The sequence below is a fragment of the Doryrhamphus excisus genome, chromosome 7 (assembly GCF_030265055.1).
Source record: "Doryrhamphus excisus isolate RoL2022-K1 chromosome 7, RoL_Dexc_1.0, whole genome shotgun sequence".
Classification (NCBI taxonomy): Eukaryota; Metazoa; Chordata; class Actinopteri; order Syngnathiformes; family Syngnathidae; genus Doryrhamphus; species Doryrhamphus excisus.
The window spans coordinates 15277627-15300793 of NC_080472.1; the positions used below are offsets into that span (position 1 = coordinate 15277627).

At 41.4% G+C, this 23167-nt stretch overlaps 3 protein-coding genes across 6 annotated transcripts; 1 reads left to right on the top strand and 2 right to left on the bottom strand.

Annotated features, from left to right (window-relative positions):
* Positions 1–325: 325 nt before the first annotated feature.
* Positions 326–8831, bottom strand: mapk11 (mitogen-activated protein kinase 11). Of its 2 annotated transcripts, XM_058078736.1 has the most exons (12): positions 8545–8831; positions 6607–6736; positions 6472–6530; positions 6261–6372; positions 4908–4937; positions 4720–4767; positions 3598–3712; positions 3456–3527; positions 3138–3217; positions 2989–3067; positions 2742–2915; positions 326–1087 (listed from the first exon to the last, which is right to left on the bottom strand). In XM_058078736.1, exons 1-12 carry the CDS (start codon positions 8655–8657, stop codon positions 1014–1016), a joined length of 1086 nt encoding a protein of 361 aa, XP_057934719.1. In that variant the 5' UTR covers positions 8658–8831; the 3' UTR covers positions 326–1013. The 2 variants fall into 2 exon arrangements, 1 of the variants encoding a protein (XP_057934719.1); XR_009130431.1 differs by lacking the exons at positions 326–1087; positions 2742–2915 and having other exon boundaries at positions 3052–3067; positions 3338–3527.
* A 916-nt stretch (positions 8832–9747) lies between these two features.
* On the top strand, positions 9748–16749 carry LOC131132785 (FYVE, RhoGEF and PH domain-containing protein 4-like). 3 transcript variants are annotated; one of them, XM_058078731.1, is made up of 16 exons: positions 9748–10051; positions 11220–11312; positions 11373–11883; positions 11949–12294; positions 12354–12499; positions 13342–13498; positions 13567–13705; positions 13769–13827; positions 13905–14048; positions 14610–14782; positions 14847–14877; positions 14949–15032; positions 15097–15222; positions 15308–15448; positions 16221–16346; positions 16418–16749. In XM_058078731.1, the coding sequence occupies exons 1-16, from the start codon at positions 9934–9936 to the stop codon at positions 16664–16666; spliced, it is 2643 nt and encodes an 880-aa protein (XP_057934714.1). In that variant the 5' UTR covers positions 9748–9933; the 3' UTR covers positions 16667–16749. The 3 variants fall into 3 exon arrangements, with proteins under 3 accessions (XP_057934714.1, XP_057934715.1, XP_057934716.1); XM_058078732.1 differs by having other exon boundaries at positions 9749–10051; positions 15308–15442; positions 16418–16748; XM_058078733.1 differs by lacking the exon at positions 9748–10051 and adding an exon at positions 10624–10746.
* On the bottom strand, positions 16684–23061 carry LOC131132788 (DENN domain-containing protein 11-like). The gene is made up of 9 exons (XM_058078735.1): positions 22435–23061; positions 21799–21898; positions 20702–20860; positions 19960–20116; positions 19752–19890; positions 19546–19677; positions 19317–19467; positions 19178–19246; positions 16684–17628 (listed from the first exon to the last, which is right to left on the bottom strand). The coding sequence occupies exons 1-9, from the start codon at positions 22793–22795 to the stop codon at positions 17433–17435; spliced, it is 1464 nt and encodes a 487-aa protein (XP_057934718.1). The 5' UTR covers positions 22796–23061; the 3' UTR covers positions 16684–17432.
* Positions 23062–23167: the final 106 nt, after the last annotated feature.

The following is a 23167-nucleotide window of genomic DNA, read 5'->3' on the forward strand; positions in this document are numbered from 1 at the left end:
TGCCACTTGTGCTCCAATGAAATGTTGTGCTCAGAGGAAATGCTATGGAAAACTGTTTTTTTTAATATATATTAAACTTGTATTGCTACATGTTTGTATATTTAATAGTTATCCTCATACTATCATCTTTTTACATGCTTTTTATGATGTGGTGGCAATTGAACACTGCAAAAAAAAAAAGCTTTGAGTCCACCATCATTTTAAAGCAGGTTGGGAGAACAGGTCACATTATGTGGTCAGTGAATGTATCGTATCATGATAATGATGACATGATGATGTAGTACAATTCCAAATGGTCTGAAAACCTGAAAGCTTTGGTCATAAAGTGTTTATAAGATGAAAAGCCACACTCCACACAATATAAAAGTACATTTCAAAGAAAGGTGAACACCATTTATCCAGACAACATAACATACTTTATGTACATTCTATACCTCTACATTCACTGGACTGTTGCAACTCACCCTGAAAGTACAGCATTCATATATGACATCGCATTCATCGGACGTGGCGCCTTTGTGGTACAAAGTGATGCTAAAATCAGTCACTTTATGGGCAGTAAAACATTTCCATCAAGAAATCATAGGACACACTGTAAACACAGGCCTGCAGTATTTCATACATTGGTAATTAAAAGCACACTTGGTGTTGACTACTGTGTAAACTAGAAATGACTTGAATCACTGATTTATGATAATGATTCTTGGCAAATTTCCTCTCCCTAACCTGCAGGCTAGTTTCTTAATACACCGTGTTGATATAATACACTCATGCAGTAGCAGTTAGTAGGAAGCGGGCATTGATGCAAGTCTTTAAACACAAACAAAAGTGTTGCAATAACGAGGAAGCAGATGGTGTTTTTTTTGTTCTCGCTTTGGAAATCCTAGCGTGCGTGGTGTCTGTAAACCATGTCTGTAAACACTCCAGTTGTTTGGGATGTCTGTTGCTCGTCTTTCGGGCGAACCGCTTGTCTTGTTAGCGCCTAAGTGCGCTGACTCTTTGAGATGGTAGCCTCACTGCTCCACCTGAAGGCTGTCAGTCTTTCCGACGGATGCTTTGAAGCCGTTTACTTCCGTGAACACCAACTCTGCACAAGTGGAAAAGGCAAGAGTTTTAACACACAGCCCTCATTGTCAGTGATGTGTGGTGAGGTTGATGGCTGGTTCATGGTTCATGCACTGGAAGGATAATAAGGTTCTAAGTAAAGCTTCAAAATGCAAAAAGAAGAAACAGGAATGTTTCCAAGAGGATTGTGGGAATGCTGTTCCAGGTGGTGAAGACTTTAGGAACCTCCCTTCCCATCCACCCCCAAATGGATTTAGGGATCAGGGGACCAAAATTGTGACGTTATTCCTGCATCTGCCAGTCATTACCACACAGACAAGGACCTTCAGCTATGAGGGATGGCTATGCGCAACACCTCCGTATAGCTACCTACCGTTTGACGCCCCTGGACAAACTGAAGCTCCATTGTTCCATTGACGGAAAAAGCACCCCATTTTCCATTTTCTACCGCTCATCCTCATGAGGGTCTTGGGGGTGCTGGAGCCTATCCCAGCTTTCTTCGGGCGAGAGGCGGGGTACACCCTGGACTGGTGGCCAGCCAATCACAGGGCACATATAGACAAACAACCATTCACACTCACATTCATACCTATGGACAATTTGGGGTTGCCAATTAACCTAGCATGTTTTTGGAATGTGGGAGGAAACCGGAGTACTCGAAGAAAACCCACGCATGCACGGGGAGAACATTCATTACTTCTTCTAATAGTAATCTCTAGCGTAGCGCAGTGGAGTGCAGTACAGTATTAAATAGAATAATTAAAATGAATGAATTACAGTACAGTGTAGTATAGTCAAGTATGGCACAGCATGGTACATAATAACACAGATTACCATAGTGTAGTGCAGGGGAATGAATGAAGCAGGGCATAGTGTACTGTAAAGTAATACAGTGTATAAGTATAGCATATATCAGTATCAGTGTATTGTAGTGTAATGTAGTGTCAGATAACAGATAACAATACAACAATAGAACAGTCTGACTCACTGTGTCATTTTACAAAGAACACTAAAGTCATCACACAGCAACTTAACACTCAAAGTGTAGACCTGAGAAGTATGTAACAATAACAATTCATTCATTTTCTACCGCTTACCGCTTAATATGCAAACTCCACACAGAGATGGCGGAGGGTGGAATTGAACTTGGGTCTCCTAGCTGTGAGGCCTGTGTGCTAACCACTTGTTCACCATGCAGTCTTCTTTGAGATCTGACCTTCCCCCACCCTCCCCCCTTTGAAGGAGTTTCAAATTACTGTCTTACCAACTGTTCAAATTCAGTAGCAATGGTGTTTCAAGGAGAGAAAGCTTTTTTGCCTTTGCCATCAAGAAATCATGACAGAAAACCACATTTTTGCCAAGATTGTCTTTTAACGACTGTGGTCTTAAACTTTTGATCAGCTTTTGAACAGCCTGTTTCACTGTGCAATAAATTGCTAAAAAGCTCCACTTCAAAACTCAAAGATGTAACTTCTCGTATTTTTTCAACCGGTCTGAAAATTGTGATCATTCATGTTTGTCTCGATGAACCACATCTCTCCTCAGTGTCTGCAGTCCTCGTGCATCCCCGGACCATGACGCTTCTACCGCCACCATGCTTGGCTTAGTGGCAAGACCCAAATATCTTCCCAGCTATCACGACCCAGACGTTTCAGTAGATGCTGTATTGTACTCACCTTTCCATTCTTCTAGAGTGCGGTCTTTACTCTCAAGTGTCTGATCATAAGGCGGCGCCTCCGGTTCATCGTCCGGGTCGTGGTACTGGGAGAAATAAGGGTGGGAGAGAGCCTCCTTGGCTGAGATTCTCCCATCACAGTCCAGAACCAGCATACGCTTAAGCAGATCTACAGCTATTAAAGAGCAGCAGATGGGACATAAGCGATAATGCACATGGGAAAAAGGCTCCTGTGAAGGAGCACTGACCTAGTGGATTGGCTCCCCTGAAGATCTTCTCCAGATCTTGCTGGGGCATAAAAGGCAGAGACTGGATGTACTTCTGTGCCTGCAGCATAAGGTGACGTTCAGGAACATGTTTTAAAACACACACAATGCATCCACAAGTGCTTCCTCACATGCTCGGAGCAGATCTTCTTCAAGAGGTCAGGCGTCGGCGTTCCCACCATCTCCATGATTCTCTTCAGCTGGTCAATATCTTTGAAAAGGCCGATTCATGGAAAAAAAGACTACTGAGGGAGCAGTTCATCAAATTGCCTTTGATACCTGACACCAAAAACAACAAGCAGGTTCATTCAAGCCTTTTGTGGTGGCCTACCATTCATTCCCTAACTTGTCTCTGCTTGGAGGGCTCCAGATTGTCATGCAAATCCAAAACTTGAAGAGATAATGGTGGGTGGATAAAAGAAAGATTGCCGCGGGCTGATAAAGGATACAGTCAGTGCCGGGAAAAAGGACTTTTCCCTTTAGCAGCTCTCCCATAATGCATCCCACCGACCAAATATCAACTGTAAGATAAAGCCTGGACATGAATCACTCATTCATGATAATAATACCCTTTCTAAAATGCTCTCTCACCATTCTGATTGTAATGCATCCAGTTTAGCATGATTTCCGGCGCTCGATACCAGCGAGTCGCCACGTACCCTGTCATCTCGTCGTCTGTTTGCCTCGCCAAGCCAAAGTCAAGGATCTGTTGGAGGAAGCAGACGTACTGGATACAACGCATGGAAGCGCTAACATAGCAAGTGGTGGTTTGAGTCAGGGGTGTCCACATTTTTTTTAAGAAGGAGAGACTCAAAAATCAAAGGGTGAGGTGGTCACTCCTAAAATTTTGTAGTTCTCATAATTCTATAACATTTTTCTGAAATACATTTTTAAAAATTGCAACTTGTTTGGTGTGTTCCTCAGAATAGTAGGACTTTAATATTTAAACTATTTTCCCTTCCTAATATTGTGTTATTTTAGTACAATTTGGACTTTTGTCTTTTAATATCATTTATTCTCTGAAAATTAAATATTTTTGCTATTGTTTTTTCCTTCTTTAATTGGCCACAAATGGCCCTCTGGGCTACACTTTTTTCCTCAATGTTTTGATTTTATTCTTCGAATTTCATAACTTTTTCCCAACCTAAATATTAACTTTATTCTTTTGGTTTTTTTTTGTCATAATATTAACATTTTTAAATATATTTTTTCTTGAATATTTTCTCTAATATTTCAACTTCTCATCATATTATTCATTTTTAAAGTCTTATTTTTTTCATATTTCAACTTTGTTTGTCTCCTCATAATGTCACAACTTGTTTTTCCTGATAACATTCTGACTTTATTGTCGTAATATTTAAATGTTATTATCTGAAAATTTATTTTGTTTTGAATATTTAAAAAAAACAGCATGCTCCCCAGGCTACACTTTTTTTTTCTATTTTATTATATATTATATTTTGGCTTCATTCTTTGATGTTTTCAAACATAATTTTTCTTTCATATTTTCACATTATACTTGAAAAAATTAAATGTTTTTCTCCTCATAATATTACAACTTTTTTCTCTTTATGCTAACACTTTATATTCTCTGAAAATTACGTCTTTTTTACCTTAATTTTTCCCATTTTCTTCTTGTTGAATTCTATTTTTCGAATGTGGCAATGGACCCCGACACACACGACGGACACCCCTTTAAGTGTTTGGACTTACCCTCAGCTCACAATCTTCATTAACAGCCACATTGCTCGGTTTAAGGTCCTGGAAAGGACGATAAATATCAACCATGTGACAGCGTACTGATGGATACTTGTACTGTACTGTATATGTTGAATTACACACATGATGTGGGGAAAAATTGATAGACAACGTGACAGGAAGTGCAAAGTTGATACACTCACTCTGTGAATCAATCCAGCTGAATGGATGTACTGTTGCACCGCCAGCCAATGGCCATGCAGGAGGGGCGAGTGGTGGGGAGGGTAGGAGATAAATAAGGAGACAGGGGTCATTAGTGCAGCTCTCCGTGCAAGCCACCGCCACTAGGGAGGCTGCTTTTTTAGTTTCCGTGGTAACAGGCGAGACTGAACAGCTGGTCCTCCACACTTTGTTAGCATGCAATCCCGGACACGAATCCATTGAACAAGAATATGACTGCAATGCTAGCACAGATATTTGAGTAAATTAAATGATAGCAATCGAGGTCAGAAGTTTTACAAGTGGGAGGGGCTGGAATGCTTCTAGGTAGACGAGGCAGCTTGAGAAAAATCAAGAAAAACATTGTTTTTGTTCCAAACTTGTTAGAAATTAATTAATTTCTAGTCCCATATTAGAAACAAAGAACAGTACGAGCCATACAATGATCCACCCATCTCTGGGTGAACCACTGTATCACACGTTAAAATCCCCCTGTTCAAAACTGAATAGCCATCCTCAGTAAAGTACTATTTTAATTTGTCATAATAATAACATTCAATTAATAATTTAATTTGTGATCATGAAAGAAAAATAACTGAATGTCCAAAATAGTTCTTAATAATCCTTGATTTCTTCAGAAAACAAACATCATAATGACATTATAATGACTAATTTACTAATATGAATAATTATTTATTTTGTCAAAAACAGAAATGATGCGTGAAAAAAAATCAAAATTTATATTCATGCTAATTTGTGATGCTAATTAAATAAATTAAAAATAAAAAATAACATGGAATTTGTAAATAAGCAATAATTTATTATAAATAATAAATAATCCATGATTTAATTTACAGACACTCTTTTATATTATTTTGACATAATAAAAAAGATTATTAATCTTTTTTTATTATGTTAAAATAATATATAATCATATAATAATATATACTAATATGAATAAAAATATGTGTAATAATAACATAATGTAATAACAAGTATGATATAAACTAAGTCCAAAATAGTTTTAAAATATATTCAGTAAATTACTATTAATAAAATAATTTATGATAGCAGTATTATTATCACATTATTCTTTAATACCAACTAAACGATCATTTTTTAAAAATTGTTATTTAGTCAAAATCATTGGTGTGCATCTGATAATTAGCCTGAAGCCTGTTTTTACACTCATTGGCCACGCTGCATTAAAATACTGTATGAGATGAACCCTCTATCGTGTATGTGAGGTGTTCTATATACTGTATCTATTTATTTTTCCAATCCAAACTGAGCAGTGTGTCTTTTAGCATCCAGTATCTCAGCATATAGAAACCCACCTTGAGGCCACGGAGTAGCTGATAAATTAAAAACTGAACATGTTCGTCTGACAGCCTTTGGAATTTGACAATGTTATTGAGGTCTGCACCCATCAGGTTGGTCACCAGGTAGCTGGGTCAAAAAAAAAAAAGCAACAGGTATAACCCACACCATAAACACACACATGCTGTATATACTGTAATGATGTGCAATGGACATGTGAGGATTTACAGTTCATTGAATTCTTCAAGTGCCGCAGCAGGTGTGAAGACATCCAGCAGCCCTATTACCTAAGGAGACAGAGCACTTGAATCAATAAAAAGAGATGCTGAGCTCATCCTATCATTTCTCATTAGATGCACTCACGTTCTCGTGTTTCATGTGCTTGAGGAGCCTGAGTTCCCGGTACGAACGTCGACTGTGGATGAGCGACTGAAAAGGCCTGGAGAGCTTCTTCACAGCCACCTTCTGTCGCAAGACCACATCGTAGGCCGAACTGGAGAGAGAGAGAGAGAGCGGCAGAAATACAGTAAATGATGCGGACCTTATGTGATCTGGCATGCTCCAGTAAAGCCTTGCATGGATGACTGCACCTTTCCTGGCCTCCCGTCACCTGCTGCCACTCCAGATGCCCCCAGTCAGATTTCAGCCAATCTCCGACACAAAGCAGACCTCACACATGCCATGCTGGCATTTTTCCTTCCTGATTTATGATTATTTTTGCATGTTTGTCACACTCAAATGTTGCAGATAATTCAACTAATTTAAATATTAGTCAATGACAACACAACTTTTTATTATTAAGGGAGAAACCAAAACCAAACCGATATGCCCCAGTGTGATAAAGTGATTCATTGAGATCTACCAGCCAGGAAAATGTTATAAAGCCATTTCTAAAGCTTTGGGATTCCGGCAAACCACCAATTGTGAATGTATGAAACAGTGGTGAAATTGAATGAATAAATGAAATTACCCCAAGAGGTCACAAAAGACCCCACAACAACGTTGAAAGAACTGCAGGCCTCACTTGCCTCGGTTGAGGTCTGTGTTCATGACTCAATGCTTGTCTCAATTTTACCAGAAAAATCATCGCAATGGTAGAATATGGTGGTGGTAGTGTGACGGTCTGAGTCTGTTTTGCCGCTTCAGGACCTGGCAGAGTTCTAAGACCAGTTGTGTTGTCATCGACTCATATTTCAATTAGTTTGCTGAGCTGAAATGTTTAAGTGTGACAAAAATTTGCCTCCACTGTATGTTGCATTTACACACCATTGGTTGCAGGTATGGCGTACTAAGGGTCAATACACAGTGCATCTGGAAAGTATTCAGCGGAATCCATGCATCGCTACCATGTAGGATAATATGAGCCGAGTCTGCAGTCTCAGGAGGGTTTCCCATTCAGCAAAATGATCCACACACACACATGTCATTCTCTGACACCCCATCCCCCTATCGCATTAGAAATTCAAAGCAGCTTTGCGTTGGAATGTCTTTTGTGGATTTATATAATTTAAGACCGGTGACTTGGGACGGGAGGACCCGCTTAAACCCCCAAATGATGTTGTGATTGCAAACAAAGCATGAGGTGCACCTGCATGGTCTTGTTTGCACTGGGCTGTATGGAAGACCACACTTTGGTGACAAACACAAGTCTCACCAAAACAACATATTAAACTAATAACTATCACAGAGATACACTGTTAATACTCCAAACTATTGTGAAACCAAAAACTGCCAGAAAGTGTGATTCAGAGCCGTTTCACCACAAAGAGGAAGTGAAGCAATAACTATCACTTCCCTGCTCAGGATTTGGATATAAATACGCTTGCTTTGCACAAGCTAATCTATTGTCAGCATTTAGGAAAAGGCACCAAAGCCACCAGCAGTTGCAATATCATCATAATAAATCATAATATCTGTATATAGAATCCTACAGAGATCAACCACAGAACCCATTCTGTCTTTGCTATGATAGCTTAATTGATGTTGTCGGGGATGGGTATCGCCATAGCAACCGTTAGATCTCCACTGGCACTCAAGGGTTTTTGATGCAAAAAAAACAAAAAGGAAATGTTATGAGACATTTGCATGGTGAGTAATGTGTAGGCTAACTTTGAGGGATTTCAATGAAATGATTTCATTCCAATGAATTGACTTGTGTCATTTGATTCATTCTGATGACACAATTAACCAACCAACATGCATGCAAGCAGCTATGGGATGCAGCCTCGCCCCATCACACACACACACATACACACACACACACACACACACACGCACACACACACGAACAAACACACTCACCACACCGAACCGTAGGCTCCGGACCCCACCGGCGTCAGGTTCTGGTATCGTTCCGGAACCTCCCACACCGTCTTATTCAGCTCCTGGCGGTAAAAACCAGGTCTGGCTGACATATCTGATGGATGACAAGGAGGGGGGAATGGAGAATAGTAATGGGAAGATGGGACCGGGAGTGCCGGGTGCTGTTTGCTGCCTCCGCCGAGCTGCTGTGCTGCTGCACCGGCAACTGACAGCCTGTCTCCCCGCCTCCTCCTCCCTTTGTGTGTCAGACCGACTGCATCACAAACACGCCATCTTCTGGTGGAAACAGCCCAAAGTGGATATGGGAAACTCCTACATATTACACGTTTAAAGCTAATAATTAACAATAAAAACACACAAGGTCATACTATTAAAAATGTTGTAAAGATTGTTGTCGACATATTTTCAAACTACAATTAATTCTATTTTAGAGCTATGTTATTAATATGAAATTAATTAATCAGTCATGATGTGCTATACATATCACTATATTGACAGTTACTATGGTACCCATTATGTCATTGTATGGTAATATCACCTCGTACTTCGGTACGTGGAAAAAAAATTCCTATATTAGGAAAGCAGGAGGTGAACAAATGTAACAGTTACTGATTGTAAAAGTACCAGATGGCGGGGTAGGATTTAATAAGCTTTGCTTCTTCCTACTCCTTTTGGACATGTGGAACTGTGAACTGATTATGTGATGCGCTCAATTGTAATCTGATGCATGTTCAAATGAAATAAAACCATTACCATTACCATAATTAATTAGATTAATAATTTACTTTGTTGCCTTCAACACAAACCTTAAAATGTGGGTGATTCATTAAGAAACCTGGACACATAATATTCACATATAAGATACAGACATTATACAAAAATATGAAATAATAATAAATACACAAATACAATTATGAAAAATAAATTGTGTGATTTTCTATATTTTTATAATTTTTTAAAACTTATTTACCTTACTTTTTAGTTTTTTATGGGTATTTTTTAGTTTCTAAAATTACATTACATTACAATAACAATAGTTCTCTAATTCATTTTTGTGTTCTGGCTGTAGTTTTAAGGGGTGCAAACATTCACTTTGACTTTAATGTCATCAAAGGTTAAAAAGGTCCATTCAAAGCAACTATTCCGTACGTCACCTTGTGGCGCATTGTAAGAACAGCAGGTAATCAACGAAAGCAAATTGAGCCCCACGACTCCCCGTAATTAACTTCAGCAGCTCCGACACTCACGTGAGCACACAAACTCACTCACTTCTCCTCCTCCTCCCCTTGTTGCTGCTGCTGAAACGTTGGACTCTCACCCTTCTATTTATCGACAAACTTCGAGGTAAAAGAGTGACTTTTGTTCACCATGTTCGACTTGAAGAAGAGGAATAGTTTGACGCTGAACAGCGGTCGTGACGCGGAGGAGTTCAGGCGTGTGGCGGTCAGGCGGAAAGTGAAAGGCGATGCACCGGATTGTCACACGGGTGAGTTTGCACCTGATATGATAACAACACGGCATTTTGAAGCCGAACTAACAAATAATGTGAATATAAACCCAAACAAAACAAGCGGAAGTTTGTTATTTTGGGTTAATTTGAGGCCAATTAACCACACGAGGCAGGGATTTTTAATGATGTGTTATTGAATCACGAACTGTTTCCCATCAATGACATAATGGCGCGAATGTATTGGAACTGTGCCAACTAATGTTTGGATTACTGAATTCAAATCCCTTTCGCCTGATTCAGCCTGGACTTTGCTTTTGCTACTTGTTTGGCAATCACACACACACACGCACACACATACAATGGCGCACTGTTCCTCTGTTGAAGGGATGGTTTTAAGCCGTCACTAAAGTATAACTCTTGCTCCAGTAGCACTGATAGAATGGAGTCAACAGTGCCAAGCATCACTTGGAACTATACTTTCTCATGAATGTCATGAGTACTTTTGCAGGAAAAAGCAATTTGAATGTACAAACAGCAACATCAATGTCAGGCATGCACTATGATGTCCAACCCCCCACACGTTGGTGGCCCTTACATGTTAAACAACGTATGCAAGCCACACAGAAGTGAGAAAGCAGAAGTGTGACATACTGGCAGAGTGACAAAGACTTTAGCCTGCTCCTCCACATGACCCACAGATCAACTTTAGGTTTTGTCAAGTTAGCGAAAAGGTAAGAAATTAAGCTGTTGCATAATTGGGAAGGATTTGAGGGAGGTCGCCGACTCATATTGTTGGCTGCAATAAGATGAGATGGTTTCCTCAGGGTTAGAATTATTTACAAAGTGGCACATTTGCAAATTAGTAATGTATTCCTGTCACATAATTTTTTTTCTGAGGCCTATTGTGTATAAAGTCTTATTTATTTATTTTTTTTGCAATTGTTTTTCATTTCTTATGTTTTTATATTTATATATTAGTATTTTTCAAATATGAAATTTTTTTTTACTGCATTTAAATGGCATTTCAAGGGATCAAAGTTCACCATGTACCGATTTCAAAGCAACTGCCGTTTATTCAGATTTTTAAAAAATGCTATTTTCTAGCATTTTGCTGACTTTATGCACTTCTCGATCAACTCCGATAATCAATATATTGTTAAATGACTGCTTCCTCGTGATATGAAATACATAATATATATTTCAGTGGTGAGCGGTGGCGTTTACAGCTGTGGGGGTTCAACCTCCAAACATGAAGACCAACAAAGTCCAACGAAGAGAACCCCCTCCAAGCCCCAAGGTGAGCTCAAGTCCATCCTGTTTGTGTTTGTTGTTGTGACATGCAATGGTTGCCTTGCAGTACCCCCCAAGCCGGCTCACCTCCAGAGTCCGATGAGGAGCGTACCACCCTCTTCTTCCAAGCAATCGCCTCAGCATTTTAATGACAAGAGTCCAATCCCAGCTTGCTGCCACACATCCCCGAGTCCAAACAAAGCAGGGGCAGGCTGTTTCCTCCCTGGATCACATTTAAGCCCCATCAGGCTCTCCCCTTCCCAGAAGATCCCCAAGTTTGCAAGCAGCCCTTCATTGGGGTCCCCAAGTCCTGGTAAGAGGGGCATCCAAAACTGTAGCCCCTTGAGGGAGGGCGGTCACAGTCCCGCTAAGTTGTCCCCAAGAAACCGTAGCCCTCTATCGGGAATATTACGGACCCCCAGCCCTGTTCAGAGCAAGGTGGGGAGCTACAGCCCTGCTCGGAACTCTAAATCCTGGCTGGGTTTACACAGGATTCCAAGCGTGAAGACGGAGTGTCAGGAGAAGAGGCCGGGGAAGTCTTTGAGCGTGCCAGACCTCATTGTGTACATGGACGAAAGGTTAGCGCGTTACTTCACTTTGATGTGGCTTTGCGTGAAAATGACTCGGCACTTGCTTTTTGCAGAACTCCATTGAAAAAAGGGGAATGTTCTCCTCAGCCCGCTATCACCATCGAAGCTCCAGAAGACTGCAGACTCAATCGCACCATGGAGGATGTCACTTCTAATCGCTCAATCAGCAGCAACGAGCACCAAGGTAATTGTGTCCTACTTGGGGACGAAAAAGCCTCCAAGATCCGTGTCGGATCCAAGTTTAAATGCGGATGGACTGAGGGTGAAAAACGTGGGGAGGAGAGGAAGAAGGAGGCACCAAAGGAGGAGGAGAAGATGGAGCAAAAGTTGTTCAAGATAGCCAGTGAGCTCCTGCACACGGAGAGGGCCTACGTGGCTCGGCTACACCTGCTGGACCAGGTTAGTGTGTCTGGGGGGGGGGTTGATTTGGTAGAAGAGCTAATGGACTCCTCCTGCAGGTGTTCTGTCTGCGCCTCACAGAAGAGGCCGGGCGTGGCTCCTTTCCGGCAGACGTTGTCCGGAATATCTTCTCCAACATTTCATCCATCTACTCCTTCCATAGCCAGTTCTTGCTGCCTGACCTGGAAGACTGCATCAGTCACTGGTGGGTCATCATACCTAGACCAGGGTGTCCACGTACTGAACAACAAAGGGCAACTTTGCAAGAAAAAATATGCATTTCAGCTTTTATTTTTAGAGATTATTTACACGTTACTTTTTCACAAGTTATTTGTAGTTGTGACTTTATTCCCAGAATATTTTGACTTTGTCTGAATATTTTTAATACTTTTTCTAACTTGAATCTTTGTTTTAATTTGTATTTTTCAATAACGCCTTGACTTTAATATTTTACATCTATGCTACTAAAATGACAATTCATCGTGATTATTAGTTTATTCTCCTAAAATTGCGACCTTTTGTCTTGTTTTTTCTCTTAATATTTTGTCATTATTCTTGAAAATTTTTCCTGCATTTTCTTATTTTTAGTTTTATTTTTTTAATCCACCCCTGACCTAGCCAGAGAACTGGACTGAAAGACCAGGTTTATGACGCAGGCTTTTTACACTCGAAAAAAGTCTGAAAAACACAGGCTGTTTGCTTTTTGTCTCCTCAAGCGAGCTTTTCTTCCTGTCACTTCCTCACCCCAGTGACTTGGACCTGCTTGAAAAGTGTGTCTCAAAGGCGTTACTATAAGATTTCACAGAAAAAAAATGACACCAGCACCAAGCAGACTGGACACTGTGCTGCTTCAGCAGTTCCAGAGTGGACATTTTTTAAATGAAAGTTAAACTACGGGAAAATATGCAATATAAACGGTTAAAAGTTTGGCTAATTGACCGTCTGTTTTTTTGTACTTTTGTCTTGGAAAAATCTTTTTTTGAGGTTGTCTTGTATGCCTTTTTTATCTAATTTTTCCTGGTTGGGGTCCTCCTCTTAACCATGCAGGTGTGAGCGGCCAGGTTTGGGAAATGTTCTCCTGCAGCACGCCCCCTTCCTGAGGATGTACGCCGACTACGTCCGGAACTTCGACCAAGCCATGGAGCTGATAAGAACATGGACGGAGCGCTCCTCAGCCTTCAGGAACATCATCCATGACATCCAGGTAGGCTCCACAAGTGTCACTCTTCTGTCAGGACCGAGGGAGAGAGTGATTTATGTGTATTCTTTTAGAGTCTGGAGGCCTGTGGCAGCTTGACTCTCCAGCATCACATGCTAGAACCGGTCCAGAGGATTCCTCGCTATGAGATGCTGCTCAGGGATTATGTCAAGAAAGTGCCCACCACAAACCCAGACTACGAATTTGCACAAAGTAAGACTTCCTCAAGATCTTCCTCATAAATAACATTTTAACGTCGCTTTTTTCCCTCCACAGAATCCTTGGAGACAATCTCCATGGCTGCCAACCACTCCAACAGCGCTATCCACAAAGCTGTACGTCACGTCAATGTGCATCTGTTACCACACTTTAGTTCTGATGAAAAAAACCTACAGTATTCCTATGAAAACAGGAGAACATCAAGCGGCTACTGGAGATCTACGAGATGCTCGGAGAGGAGGAAGTGGTGAACCCGACCAACGAGTTTCTAAGGGAAGGTCGCCTGCTCAAACTCGCCGCCAGGAACACGTCCGCCATGGAGCGCCACCTCTTTCTGGTCGGATGACAATGATCTAAGCTGACAAATATTTATTTTAATTCCTATATTGTACTTATTCTAACAGAATAGAATTCAACTACATTTCCATATAGTGGCGCTTCTTCATGTCACATTTAATTCACTTCAACCATAACATTCATTTTATTTAATAGAATTTAAATATTTTTTGAATAATTTCTAAATTAATTATATTAGAAAATATAATAATTTTTAAAATGTTAGAATTTAATTAACTATCCACAATTAAAATTATTGACTAATTCACATTTTTATTAACTGTATTTATCATGTTAAACAGAATGAAATATTTTTCTGTTCACTCAAAATTGTCACAATTAACATTTCAGTGCTAGTTTATTTTCCTATATTTTATGATTCTAACAAAATACAATTATATGAATACCTATAAATATAAGAAATTATACAAATTGAATAAATCATTTTCCCATAATATATTTTTTATTAATTATCCAATCATATCATTGAATAAAATGTAATTAAATGAGTTGTCATTAGATTTCCAGTCATTCATGGATGTTTTTGTTTCTTTCTGCATAGTTCAACAACTTTCTGCTGTGCTGCACGCCAAGGTTCAGCCTAGTCGGGCAGCGTTTTACGGTGCGGTGCAGAGTAGGAGTGGACGCCCTGCAGGTGCAGCAAACCACCAATGAGGACCACCTTTACACCTTCCAGGTGTCGGGAAAGGAGAAGACACTGGAGCTGCAGGCCAGGTGTAGTGTGTTGAATCTGGAGTGGTTTTTGTGTTCATGTGTATGATGTGTTTGTTGTCTGTAGCTCCGAACAAGACCGAGATGAGTGGATAAAGGTACTTTGTGACATTTTTGTGTCATGTTACCTGAAAAGATGTATGTGCATCACGCGACTCGTCTCCTCCAGGTGATTCAGGATGCCATTGATGTGTTCCAGAAGAAAAATGAGACCTTCAAGTTGGCCTCAAAGGAGCTCCAGGCGGAGGACCTGGTAAGTTGGACCGTACCGGTGAGGGATGACAGGCGGGCAGCATCCCTGACTCTTCTCATTCTAGACGGAAGAGCTTGGCCGCCGTGCACCCCGCTGGATCCGCGACAACGAGGTGACAGTGTGCATGAAGTGCCAGGAACCCTTCAATGCTCTCACCCGGCGACGACATCACTGCCGGGCGTGCGGCTGTGTGAGCGTTAAAATGTTAAAAACAAAATCCCCCAAAAAACAGACCCCGCGGACTTGCATCCACTCACCAGAGTGTCTGTCTCCAGGTGGTGTGCTGGAAGTGTTCTGACAACAAGGCGGCGCTGGCGTACGATGGTAATAAGCTGAACAAGGTGTGTAAATCCTGCTACTCCATCTTGACTGGACAAAGAGGAGAGAGGATCAAGAAACAACCAGCAGAGGTAAATGTACGTACAGTACTGTTTATCACCTAATGCTCCAATTGCTGCTTCTCTTGCTGCCAAGTTGTGGCACAACTTTTCCACTTTCTCATGCACTACACATTATTAGTTATAAATTGTTATATACAGTCTAGCAGTGCAGTGGAGTGTTTGTCCCCTTCCTGAGGTCTTTTTTTGTCAAACTTCTGTTTCAGATCATCAAATAAATTGAAATATTAGTAAATGCCAACAAAATTCTACACAAAATTTTGTTTTTGAATACAACTTTTTATTAAGGGAGAAAGAAAATCCCCTCAAATTATGAAGCCATTTCTAAAGCTTTGGGTCTCCAGCAAACCACAGTGAGAGCCATTATCTACAAATGGCTAAAACATGGAACAGTGGTGATGGCCAACCAAAATTGCCCATAAGAGCGCAGCAACGACTAACCCAAGAGGTCACAAAAGACCCCACAACAACATCCAAAGAACTGCAGGCCTCATTTGCTGCATGCTGGAAAAGCCTCTAATGTGGCCGAATGACAACAATTCTGCAAAGATGAGTGGGCCAGAAGAGACTCATTGCAAGTTGGCACAAAAGATTGATTGCAGTTGTCGCTGCTAAGTGTGGCCCAACCACGTATTACTTGAAGTGTGACAAACATGCAAGAAAAATAACACTATTGCAGTGTCGTCTGTAATTAACACCCCTTCCTCATTATGAATGCTAATTATGGCATTAAGTGTATTCCACACTGCAGTACCTGAGAGTCCAGTAGGGTACATTGTGTCCTTCTCAGTTCCCCAGCAACTGCGTGATGAGCGGCTTCCTGCAATACGGAGACAATCCCAAAACGTGGCAGCGGGTGTGGTGTGTCATCACCAACACCGAACACCCCCTCCTCTCTTTGTGTGCTGCTTCACAGGTAACACCAACAACACCACGTTCGAATGTTCACCCTGCCACAACTTCCATTACCACTCATCTTTTCTCCAGGATGTGAAGCCCCTCTTCAGTATTCCTCTGCTGGGCTGCACTGTGGAAGATCCCCCTCAGGACCTCCAGGGACACTTTTGTGTAAGACAATCCAAAAGCAGCCACATGTTCACCTGCGAGGATGTGGATTTTAAACAGCGATGGATCACCGCTCTCAAAGCAGCCGCTGCCGCCAGTTACGGCTCCGACGACTGCACCAGCGAATCCAGCGGGGAGGAGTTTGTTCTTAATGGCAGTAAGGAAAGCTAAGCATTTACAAGTAGGCATTCAAATTGACTTTATTTCTGAAATGGTTTACAGTAAAATAAATAAAAGTGTTTTAACATGAGTCTACTGCGACTAGAGCCCTGTACAGTTGATTGAAGGTGGAGAATAGGCTTTAGGGGATCAGAATTGCCTTAGAAAACACATTCATTTGATCCCACGTCATCACTGATATAAACGTACAGCCATTGAGTATCTACACACGGCTAAAGCTGAAAGAAAAATGGATAGGCATGGTTCATGTTGGGCAACACATCTCTCAGCTCACTCCCTGCAGGCATGTGCTTGTCTTGCTACCATACTGGCAGAGGTCAAACGTACTCGTACGCAAACGTAGCGGCTCAGCTGGCAGCGTGCAAATAAGCCTGTTGAGAATATTTCAATTTGGTCTCAGCTCTGGCTAAAAAAATATTCAAATACAAATGAGGTTAAAAAAAACAGTGGTTTACCTGCCATGATTCACATTTCCCACATAAAAAAGACATGGATTTGTACATAAATGCTTAAATAGGACATTGCACTTGAAGGATATGAACAAGGCAAAGACCAGGACGCTACTATTACCGGTTTGTGTTACAATGCAGCCTCCGGTCTCCATGGTGGGGCGTATTTCCCGGAACAGTCACACGATGCTCGGCTTGGCTTGAAGATCAGATCAGAGGCAGCACAAAGAACAAAAATCTGATGCCACAGATGATCCAGAGGGCTCGAGATAGTCAACAATGGGAAATCAATATGGGGAATCGATATTTCAGCTGCAGCAGAGCTGATCGGACACCAGCAGGGTGTCAAAGCCGTAGATCTCCAGCAGGTGGAGCAGGAAGAGCCTGTCACCGTGAGGGTCCAGGCCCATGGCTCTCACATTCTCCTGGGTCAGCGTGGGGTCGGGACTCCCCGCCACCTCGCTCAGGGTTTGGAAAATCCTGTTGTTCTGCTCCAAGAAAAACCTAAACGTAGATAAACATTAGGTCTGTCATAGAAGTCCTTTAAACATCCCAACAACATTTCTGACATTTTAACCCTTTAAAAAGGTACATTTATAGGATGCATGTTTGCATATATGCTGATTAGGCCCTAAGATGGTTCAATTCTTGGCAACAACATTCAAGATTTATTAATTTAGTTGGATTTCAACCCATCAAATCCAGTGTTTTTCTTAGTTTCCATAATACAGGGGTCTCAAACTCCATTTACCTGGGGGCCACCGGAGCTAGGTTCTGGGTGAAGCTGGGCCGCATCAGGTTTTCAAAAAAACCCCAAAACGCATTTATTAAAAACTGGAAAAAAAAATCAATAAAAAAAAACTATCTTCAATGCTTTTGCTTCTGCTATACCCTACACTTTTTCAGTACTTTGGTTCCGGTTTTCCACACCAAAATATCTGATAAAACATTCCACTGTTCTCAAATATCTTAATTTTTATTTTTCTATACACAAAATAAGATAAAAATAAAAAAATAAACAAATTAAGAATAAAGACAATAAATCAATCAGTAATAAATAAGTAAAATAATAATAAAACAGCAAATAAAAAAAAATATAGGAAACCACATACAGTTGGGAGAGAAATTATTTTTTTCAGATTCAAACAAACAGTATTAACAGTTATTTAACCTTTAACATGAACATTAATGAAACTTAATAATTTGACCCAATTAGCAAGTTAGCATCGTACTCAGTTCCATCTGGGAGCAACTTTAACAACATGTTTGATGAGATGCTTTATCTTGACGTGTATTTTCCCTTTTATTCCAAATCATTTCCTGCATTTATTTGTACCCAGCGTCATAAGCCTTTAGCTTAACAGGGCGGGGTAACAGGGTTGGGTAACAGTATGGGCGGGGCAAAATCATGTTAATTGTGTCCGGTGTGCACACAGCTTTAAGCTGTCATTTCAACATTAAACTTTGGTATCAAGGTGGGGGCCTCAAACTAGCGTCTCGGCCCGCGGGCTGCAAGTTTGAGGCCCCTACCATAATATAATAAATATGTATATAATAGACAGCACGGCGGTCGAGTGGTTAACGCGCAGACCTCACTGCTAGGTGACCCGGGTTCAAAATCACATTGTTCCATAGTGTAGCCTGGTGAATGGTGCGATTCAAAAGCACATCAAGCTAACTGCTAATTTAGCAGCGCTACAAACACAGTAGGCGTGACCTACTGATGAACGTTTTTTTCCAAATGGTCCTTTCATCAACATTTATATTATAGCCGAACATGTCGCTAAAAGACAAAGAGTTAAGATAACTTTTGTTTCTTCGATTTTCCTGTTTTATGGTGCTTTTATGGTACTTTTTTTAAATCCCCCCAAGCGGCAGTGTAAATTTGAATTGGATTTGTAAGCCCTTAGTGACTAGTACTGATAATGCTGTACAAAATGTAGCATTATTTTTTTGCACAATAGTATATAATTGTATAGTATACAATAATATAAAGCCAATTCAACCAAAACGTCTCTAACATCTCAAAAGGGTTAAATGATTGTGTACTTACAGAATAAACAAATCCTCTTCACTGGACACACAGTCGCCATTCTCCTCCTGAGAGTACAGCAGCAGCTTCCTGTATGTGTGCAAATAATACAACTGTTGAGTCCGTTTTTCCTTCAATTCTTTGGTGTATTTGAACGCACCTCTGCTCGGTAAGCTTGCGATATTTCTCCCTGTCGGCGCTGCTGATGCGGAGCAAAGGCTTCAGGCCATCTCTGTGGGTCTTGACGTTCTGATTGTCCACATAGACGTCATACAGATCCCTCTTTTCCTCAAAGATCTTCTCCGTTGTACCTAAACGTAACACACACATGCATGTTACATTCTGTCTTTACCGAGAGGATAGAGGATATCGTCTGGCGCATCCCTCACATGCAACATAGGAGAGTTCGTTCTCCAGCGCGCTGATGTCAGCGACGTTGACGTAGAAGAAAGGCCTGAACTCTGGCACGGCCACGCCCACCCCTGGGATGGAGATGTTTGCCAGGCAGCAGCAGCAGTACACTGAAATGGGACAGAAGGAATAAAACGTGAGTATCTTTGTTTGGTTAGTTTCACCTACAACCTTCTCACCCCACCTCTGTAGCAGACCACACCCACGGGCGGAGGCGAGAAGATGAGGATTCGCCTCCGGAGGAGAGCTAGCTTCCAGAGCACCATGATCTGCTCTCCGAAGAAGCGGATGAACTGGGACATGCAGCCTGCCGGGTGTGTGATCTGGTGCAGAAACAACAAGCTGTACACAGACTACTCTATTTTGAGGTGACATCCCAATAATGTTTTTACCTTCATTTCTGGGTGCATGCTATGGTTGATGGCAGCCCCCCAAGCGTTGACAGGGCAGGTAGTAACAGCTTCATCACCGCTAGAGGGCAGCAGCGCCCTCTTGTCCTCGTAGAAGGCCTCCAGTGGGGAGTAATGTCCCGGGGACTGAAGCTGGAGTCTGGGTCAGAGCAGAACAGCACAACCAGCAAAAAAAAATGACACATTTGACATGTGGTAAAGTTGACCTTTCACCTTCAGCATCATCCTGTAGACTGCATGCATGAATTAGCATTAAATCTGCTGACCTCACTCACGCATACGAACATAAAATATACACTAAGGCAGTTTTCGAGCTAATAAAGAGTGTGGAAGTTGAGGGTCAATTGCAGCTCGGGTTTCAATGACATGCACGTTTTAAGCTGATCGGGTCGTTTAAGCGCTGGCACACACTGCTGGCGTTTGTCAGGCAAAATAAAAAACAAGAAAGGAGGAAGGTTGACCTCGGCAATGCAACCCAACCACGAGGTGCCAAATATCTTGTGACTACACAGCCAGCTCTTTGTGCAAGAAGCAGGAGGGCAGCGACATGATGAGTAACGAGCTGGAGAATGGGAGCATTTGGGATGGCATCATCATTCAAAACGTAGCACATCTTATGGGAGAACTGACGTATAGTGGTGTCCAAGCTGCGACCTGGGGGCCATTTGTGGCCCATGCCACATTCCAAAAATACACTTTAACAAGGATATGTGCACCTTCTTACCTGACCTGGTGCTCCAGGAAGCTCATGTAGCGGTAAAGCAACGTGTACGAAGGAGACAGGATCCCCACCGACTTCATCCTGGCGCCGCGCTCCGCCGTGCTCTCCACGGCCATGTTGGCGAAGCAGGCCAGGCCAAAGTAGCAGCCTTTGCGGAAGTAGCTGGGGTCGGGATTGGAAGGGGTGGGGAGGGACAAGAGGGAGGTGGATAAAGCCATGAATCATGGAAGCGACTGCATGGACAGATGGCTGAGCTCTTTATTTATTTATTTATGTATCTTCTTTATTTATTTCAATACAAGCCACACATTCTGTCAGGGGGAATACGGATGGTATTTTCCTGTTCAATTCCAATCATGTGCAATTCATCTAAAAGTCAAATTCATATCAGAAACTCCATTCATTTGTCAAGTTCATCACCGTCCTTTTAAATAATAAGATGCAGATATTCCTCCCTTAGAAAATGAAATAAAACATAAAATAAAGCAAAATTAAATAGGTTTAATTTAAAGTAATATAAAGTTAATTACCCACTTAATTATGTAGAAGAAATATGGAGTGACTCATTCTGATTAAATTAAATTAAATTAAATTAAGTTTATGGTGGAAGGACAATGCAGATATTATTTTGCTTATAAAATATGAAACTAAAATTCAAAAATATAAAATAAAATTTAAATATATTGAAAAAATAATATATACAATTAAACTTTAAAAAATGATTTTTTTTTCTAAAATAAAATAAAAATTCACCCACCACTTGGATAAAGTTTGTGGTAGAACATATATGCAGATATTCATTTGCTCGTAAAATAAAATAAAAAATAAAATTCTGAAACCCCTTATTTTGATAAAATAAAATACAAATAAAATATAAAAATACAATAAAATGCTGAATCTCCTCTTTATGAAATAAATCAAATTACATCAAATAAGAAAAAAATAAAATAAAATATGAACTCCCCGCAGCTCTATGAAATCTGTGGTAAATGGACAAATTTGGAGATATTTCTCACATTATTAAAACATACAACAATAATAAAAACTTAACTCAACTTAATGGTAATAAAAATCACATCAAGTCAATCACATCCACTTACATGAAGTCTGTGGTGACTCTATGGGACCCGCTGGCGATAGCTTTGAATTCCACCCCTTCCAGATCCATATCTTTAGGGAGGCACCACTCCAGCATGTTGCCTGTCACCACACACACATAAGAGAGATCATATTAACAGAAAAGCATGCACGCACATTCTAGTAAATGAATGAAGGCTGGCTCTCTCCTTTAGATGTTATGTTGTGCAGCAGCTGAGCAAATATGGTCTGATAAGAGCAGGAATTCAAGGGAGGTGTTGAGAGTTTCAAGAGCAGCAAAAATGCAGAAATGGTGGCATCAAATGTCAGTGCAATGTGACACTTTTGCTTAGGATGTCCAATAATGGACATCCTCCCTAGTTGAGCTCATCTTCATATTCCTAAATAAGTGAAGCAACCTCATATAACGCTCCTTGCTACGCCCAATGCGTGTGTGCACAACCATAAAGTGTCCCTGCGGTCCTTTTGCAGAAGCTTCTGTTTTATTCATCACTGAGCTCACTGGCACATTCAACAAACCTTACAATATAGCACATACCACAAAAATTGAAGTTATGTCGATGTATTTTATCAGCTAAAGACCACACCTGTTCATTCTGATTTCGTCACGATTTATAGTTTCATATTTATTGTCCCACCTGTTCTGGTGTTGAATGTAACCACGAAGACTGATACAATTTGGTCCTTCTCCTCCCATGTCACCATCCTGTCCTCCAGCGGGATGTCCCTCGGTCCTGAATCCGAGGGATGCACCACCTTGTCCGGATGCGGCGTTTCATCCGTGCCCGCCTGGGTGATGGAGGTCACGGGTGGGGCGCCGCAGCCGTCTGCGTTGAAGGCAGACCTGTTTGAAGAGAGACCCCCCGCACCGCTGCTCCACCCATGCCCCGGTGTTGACGGGCTCGATAGTCGCTCGTGTTCGTCCGCGCTACCGGCTTTCTCAGCGGACGGAACCTCCTCCCAGTCCAGCAAAGGTGCTCGGTCCGACCGCTCCACCATCCCGTCTGCGGTCCCGCCTCGACAGTCTCACCGCGGATTGTAACCGATGTCTCAGCTGATAGGGACCAGACCCATCCGCGGATGATCGCGCCTCAAGGCAGCTTCAGCATTGTGAAGTTGCTCCGAATCGTTTAAAAAGGTTTCATCTTGTTGCAAAACTGCAGCCGTAGCTCAAGGATGCGTGGAATATTCCGTCCAGGGAGATCATAAATTTGATGCTGTTGCGAGGAGGCAACTCCTTCGTCCAACGTGAGCTGCATTCACAACAATTTCACCTATTCCGTCAAATTTCCCCGCCGACATAAATGCTAGCGAACGTTTGAGAACGTTGTCTTATTGAATGCGCACTGCAAACACACATTCGCAAACCAA

Coding starts and splice junctions, on each gene's coding strand:
- LOC131132785 (XM_058078731.1), top strand. CDS start 9,934: ATGTTCGACTTGAAGAAGAGGAATAGTTTGACGCTGAACAGCGGTCGT. Junction 10,052..11,219: donor TGCACCGGATTGTCACACGG/GTGAGTTTGCAC, acceptor TATATATTTCAG/TGGTGAGCGGTGGCGTTTAC. Junction 16,347..16,417: donor CTTTGTGTGCTGCTTCACAG/GTAACACCAACA, acceptor TCTTTTCTCCAG/GATGTGAAGCCCCTCTTCAG.
- mapk11 (XM_058078736.1), bottom strand. CDS start 8,657: ATGTCAGCCAGACCTGGTTTTTACCGCCAGGAGCTGAATAAGACGGTG. Junction 6,737..8,544: donor GGAGCCTACGGTTCGGTGTG/GTGAGTGTGTTT, acceptor CTCTCTCTCCAG/TTCGGCCTACGATGTGGTCT. Junction 3,528..3,597: donor GATGCATTACAATCAGAATG/GTGAGAGAGCAT, acceptor TTTATCTTACAG/TTGATATTTGGTCGGTGGGA.
- LOC131132788 (XM_058078735.1), bottom strand. CDS start 22,795: ATGGTGGAGCGGTCGGACCGAGCACCTTTGCTGGACTGGGAGGAGGTT. Junction 21,899..22,434: donor TACATTCAACACCAGAACAG/GTGGGACAATAA, acceptor GTGTGGTGACAG/GCAACATGCTGGAGTGGTGC. Junction 20,117..20,701: donor TTCCTGGAGCACCAGGTCAG/GTAAGAAGGTGC, acceptor GCTCTGACCCAG/ACTCCAGCTTCAGTCCCCGG.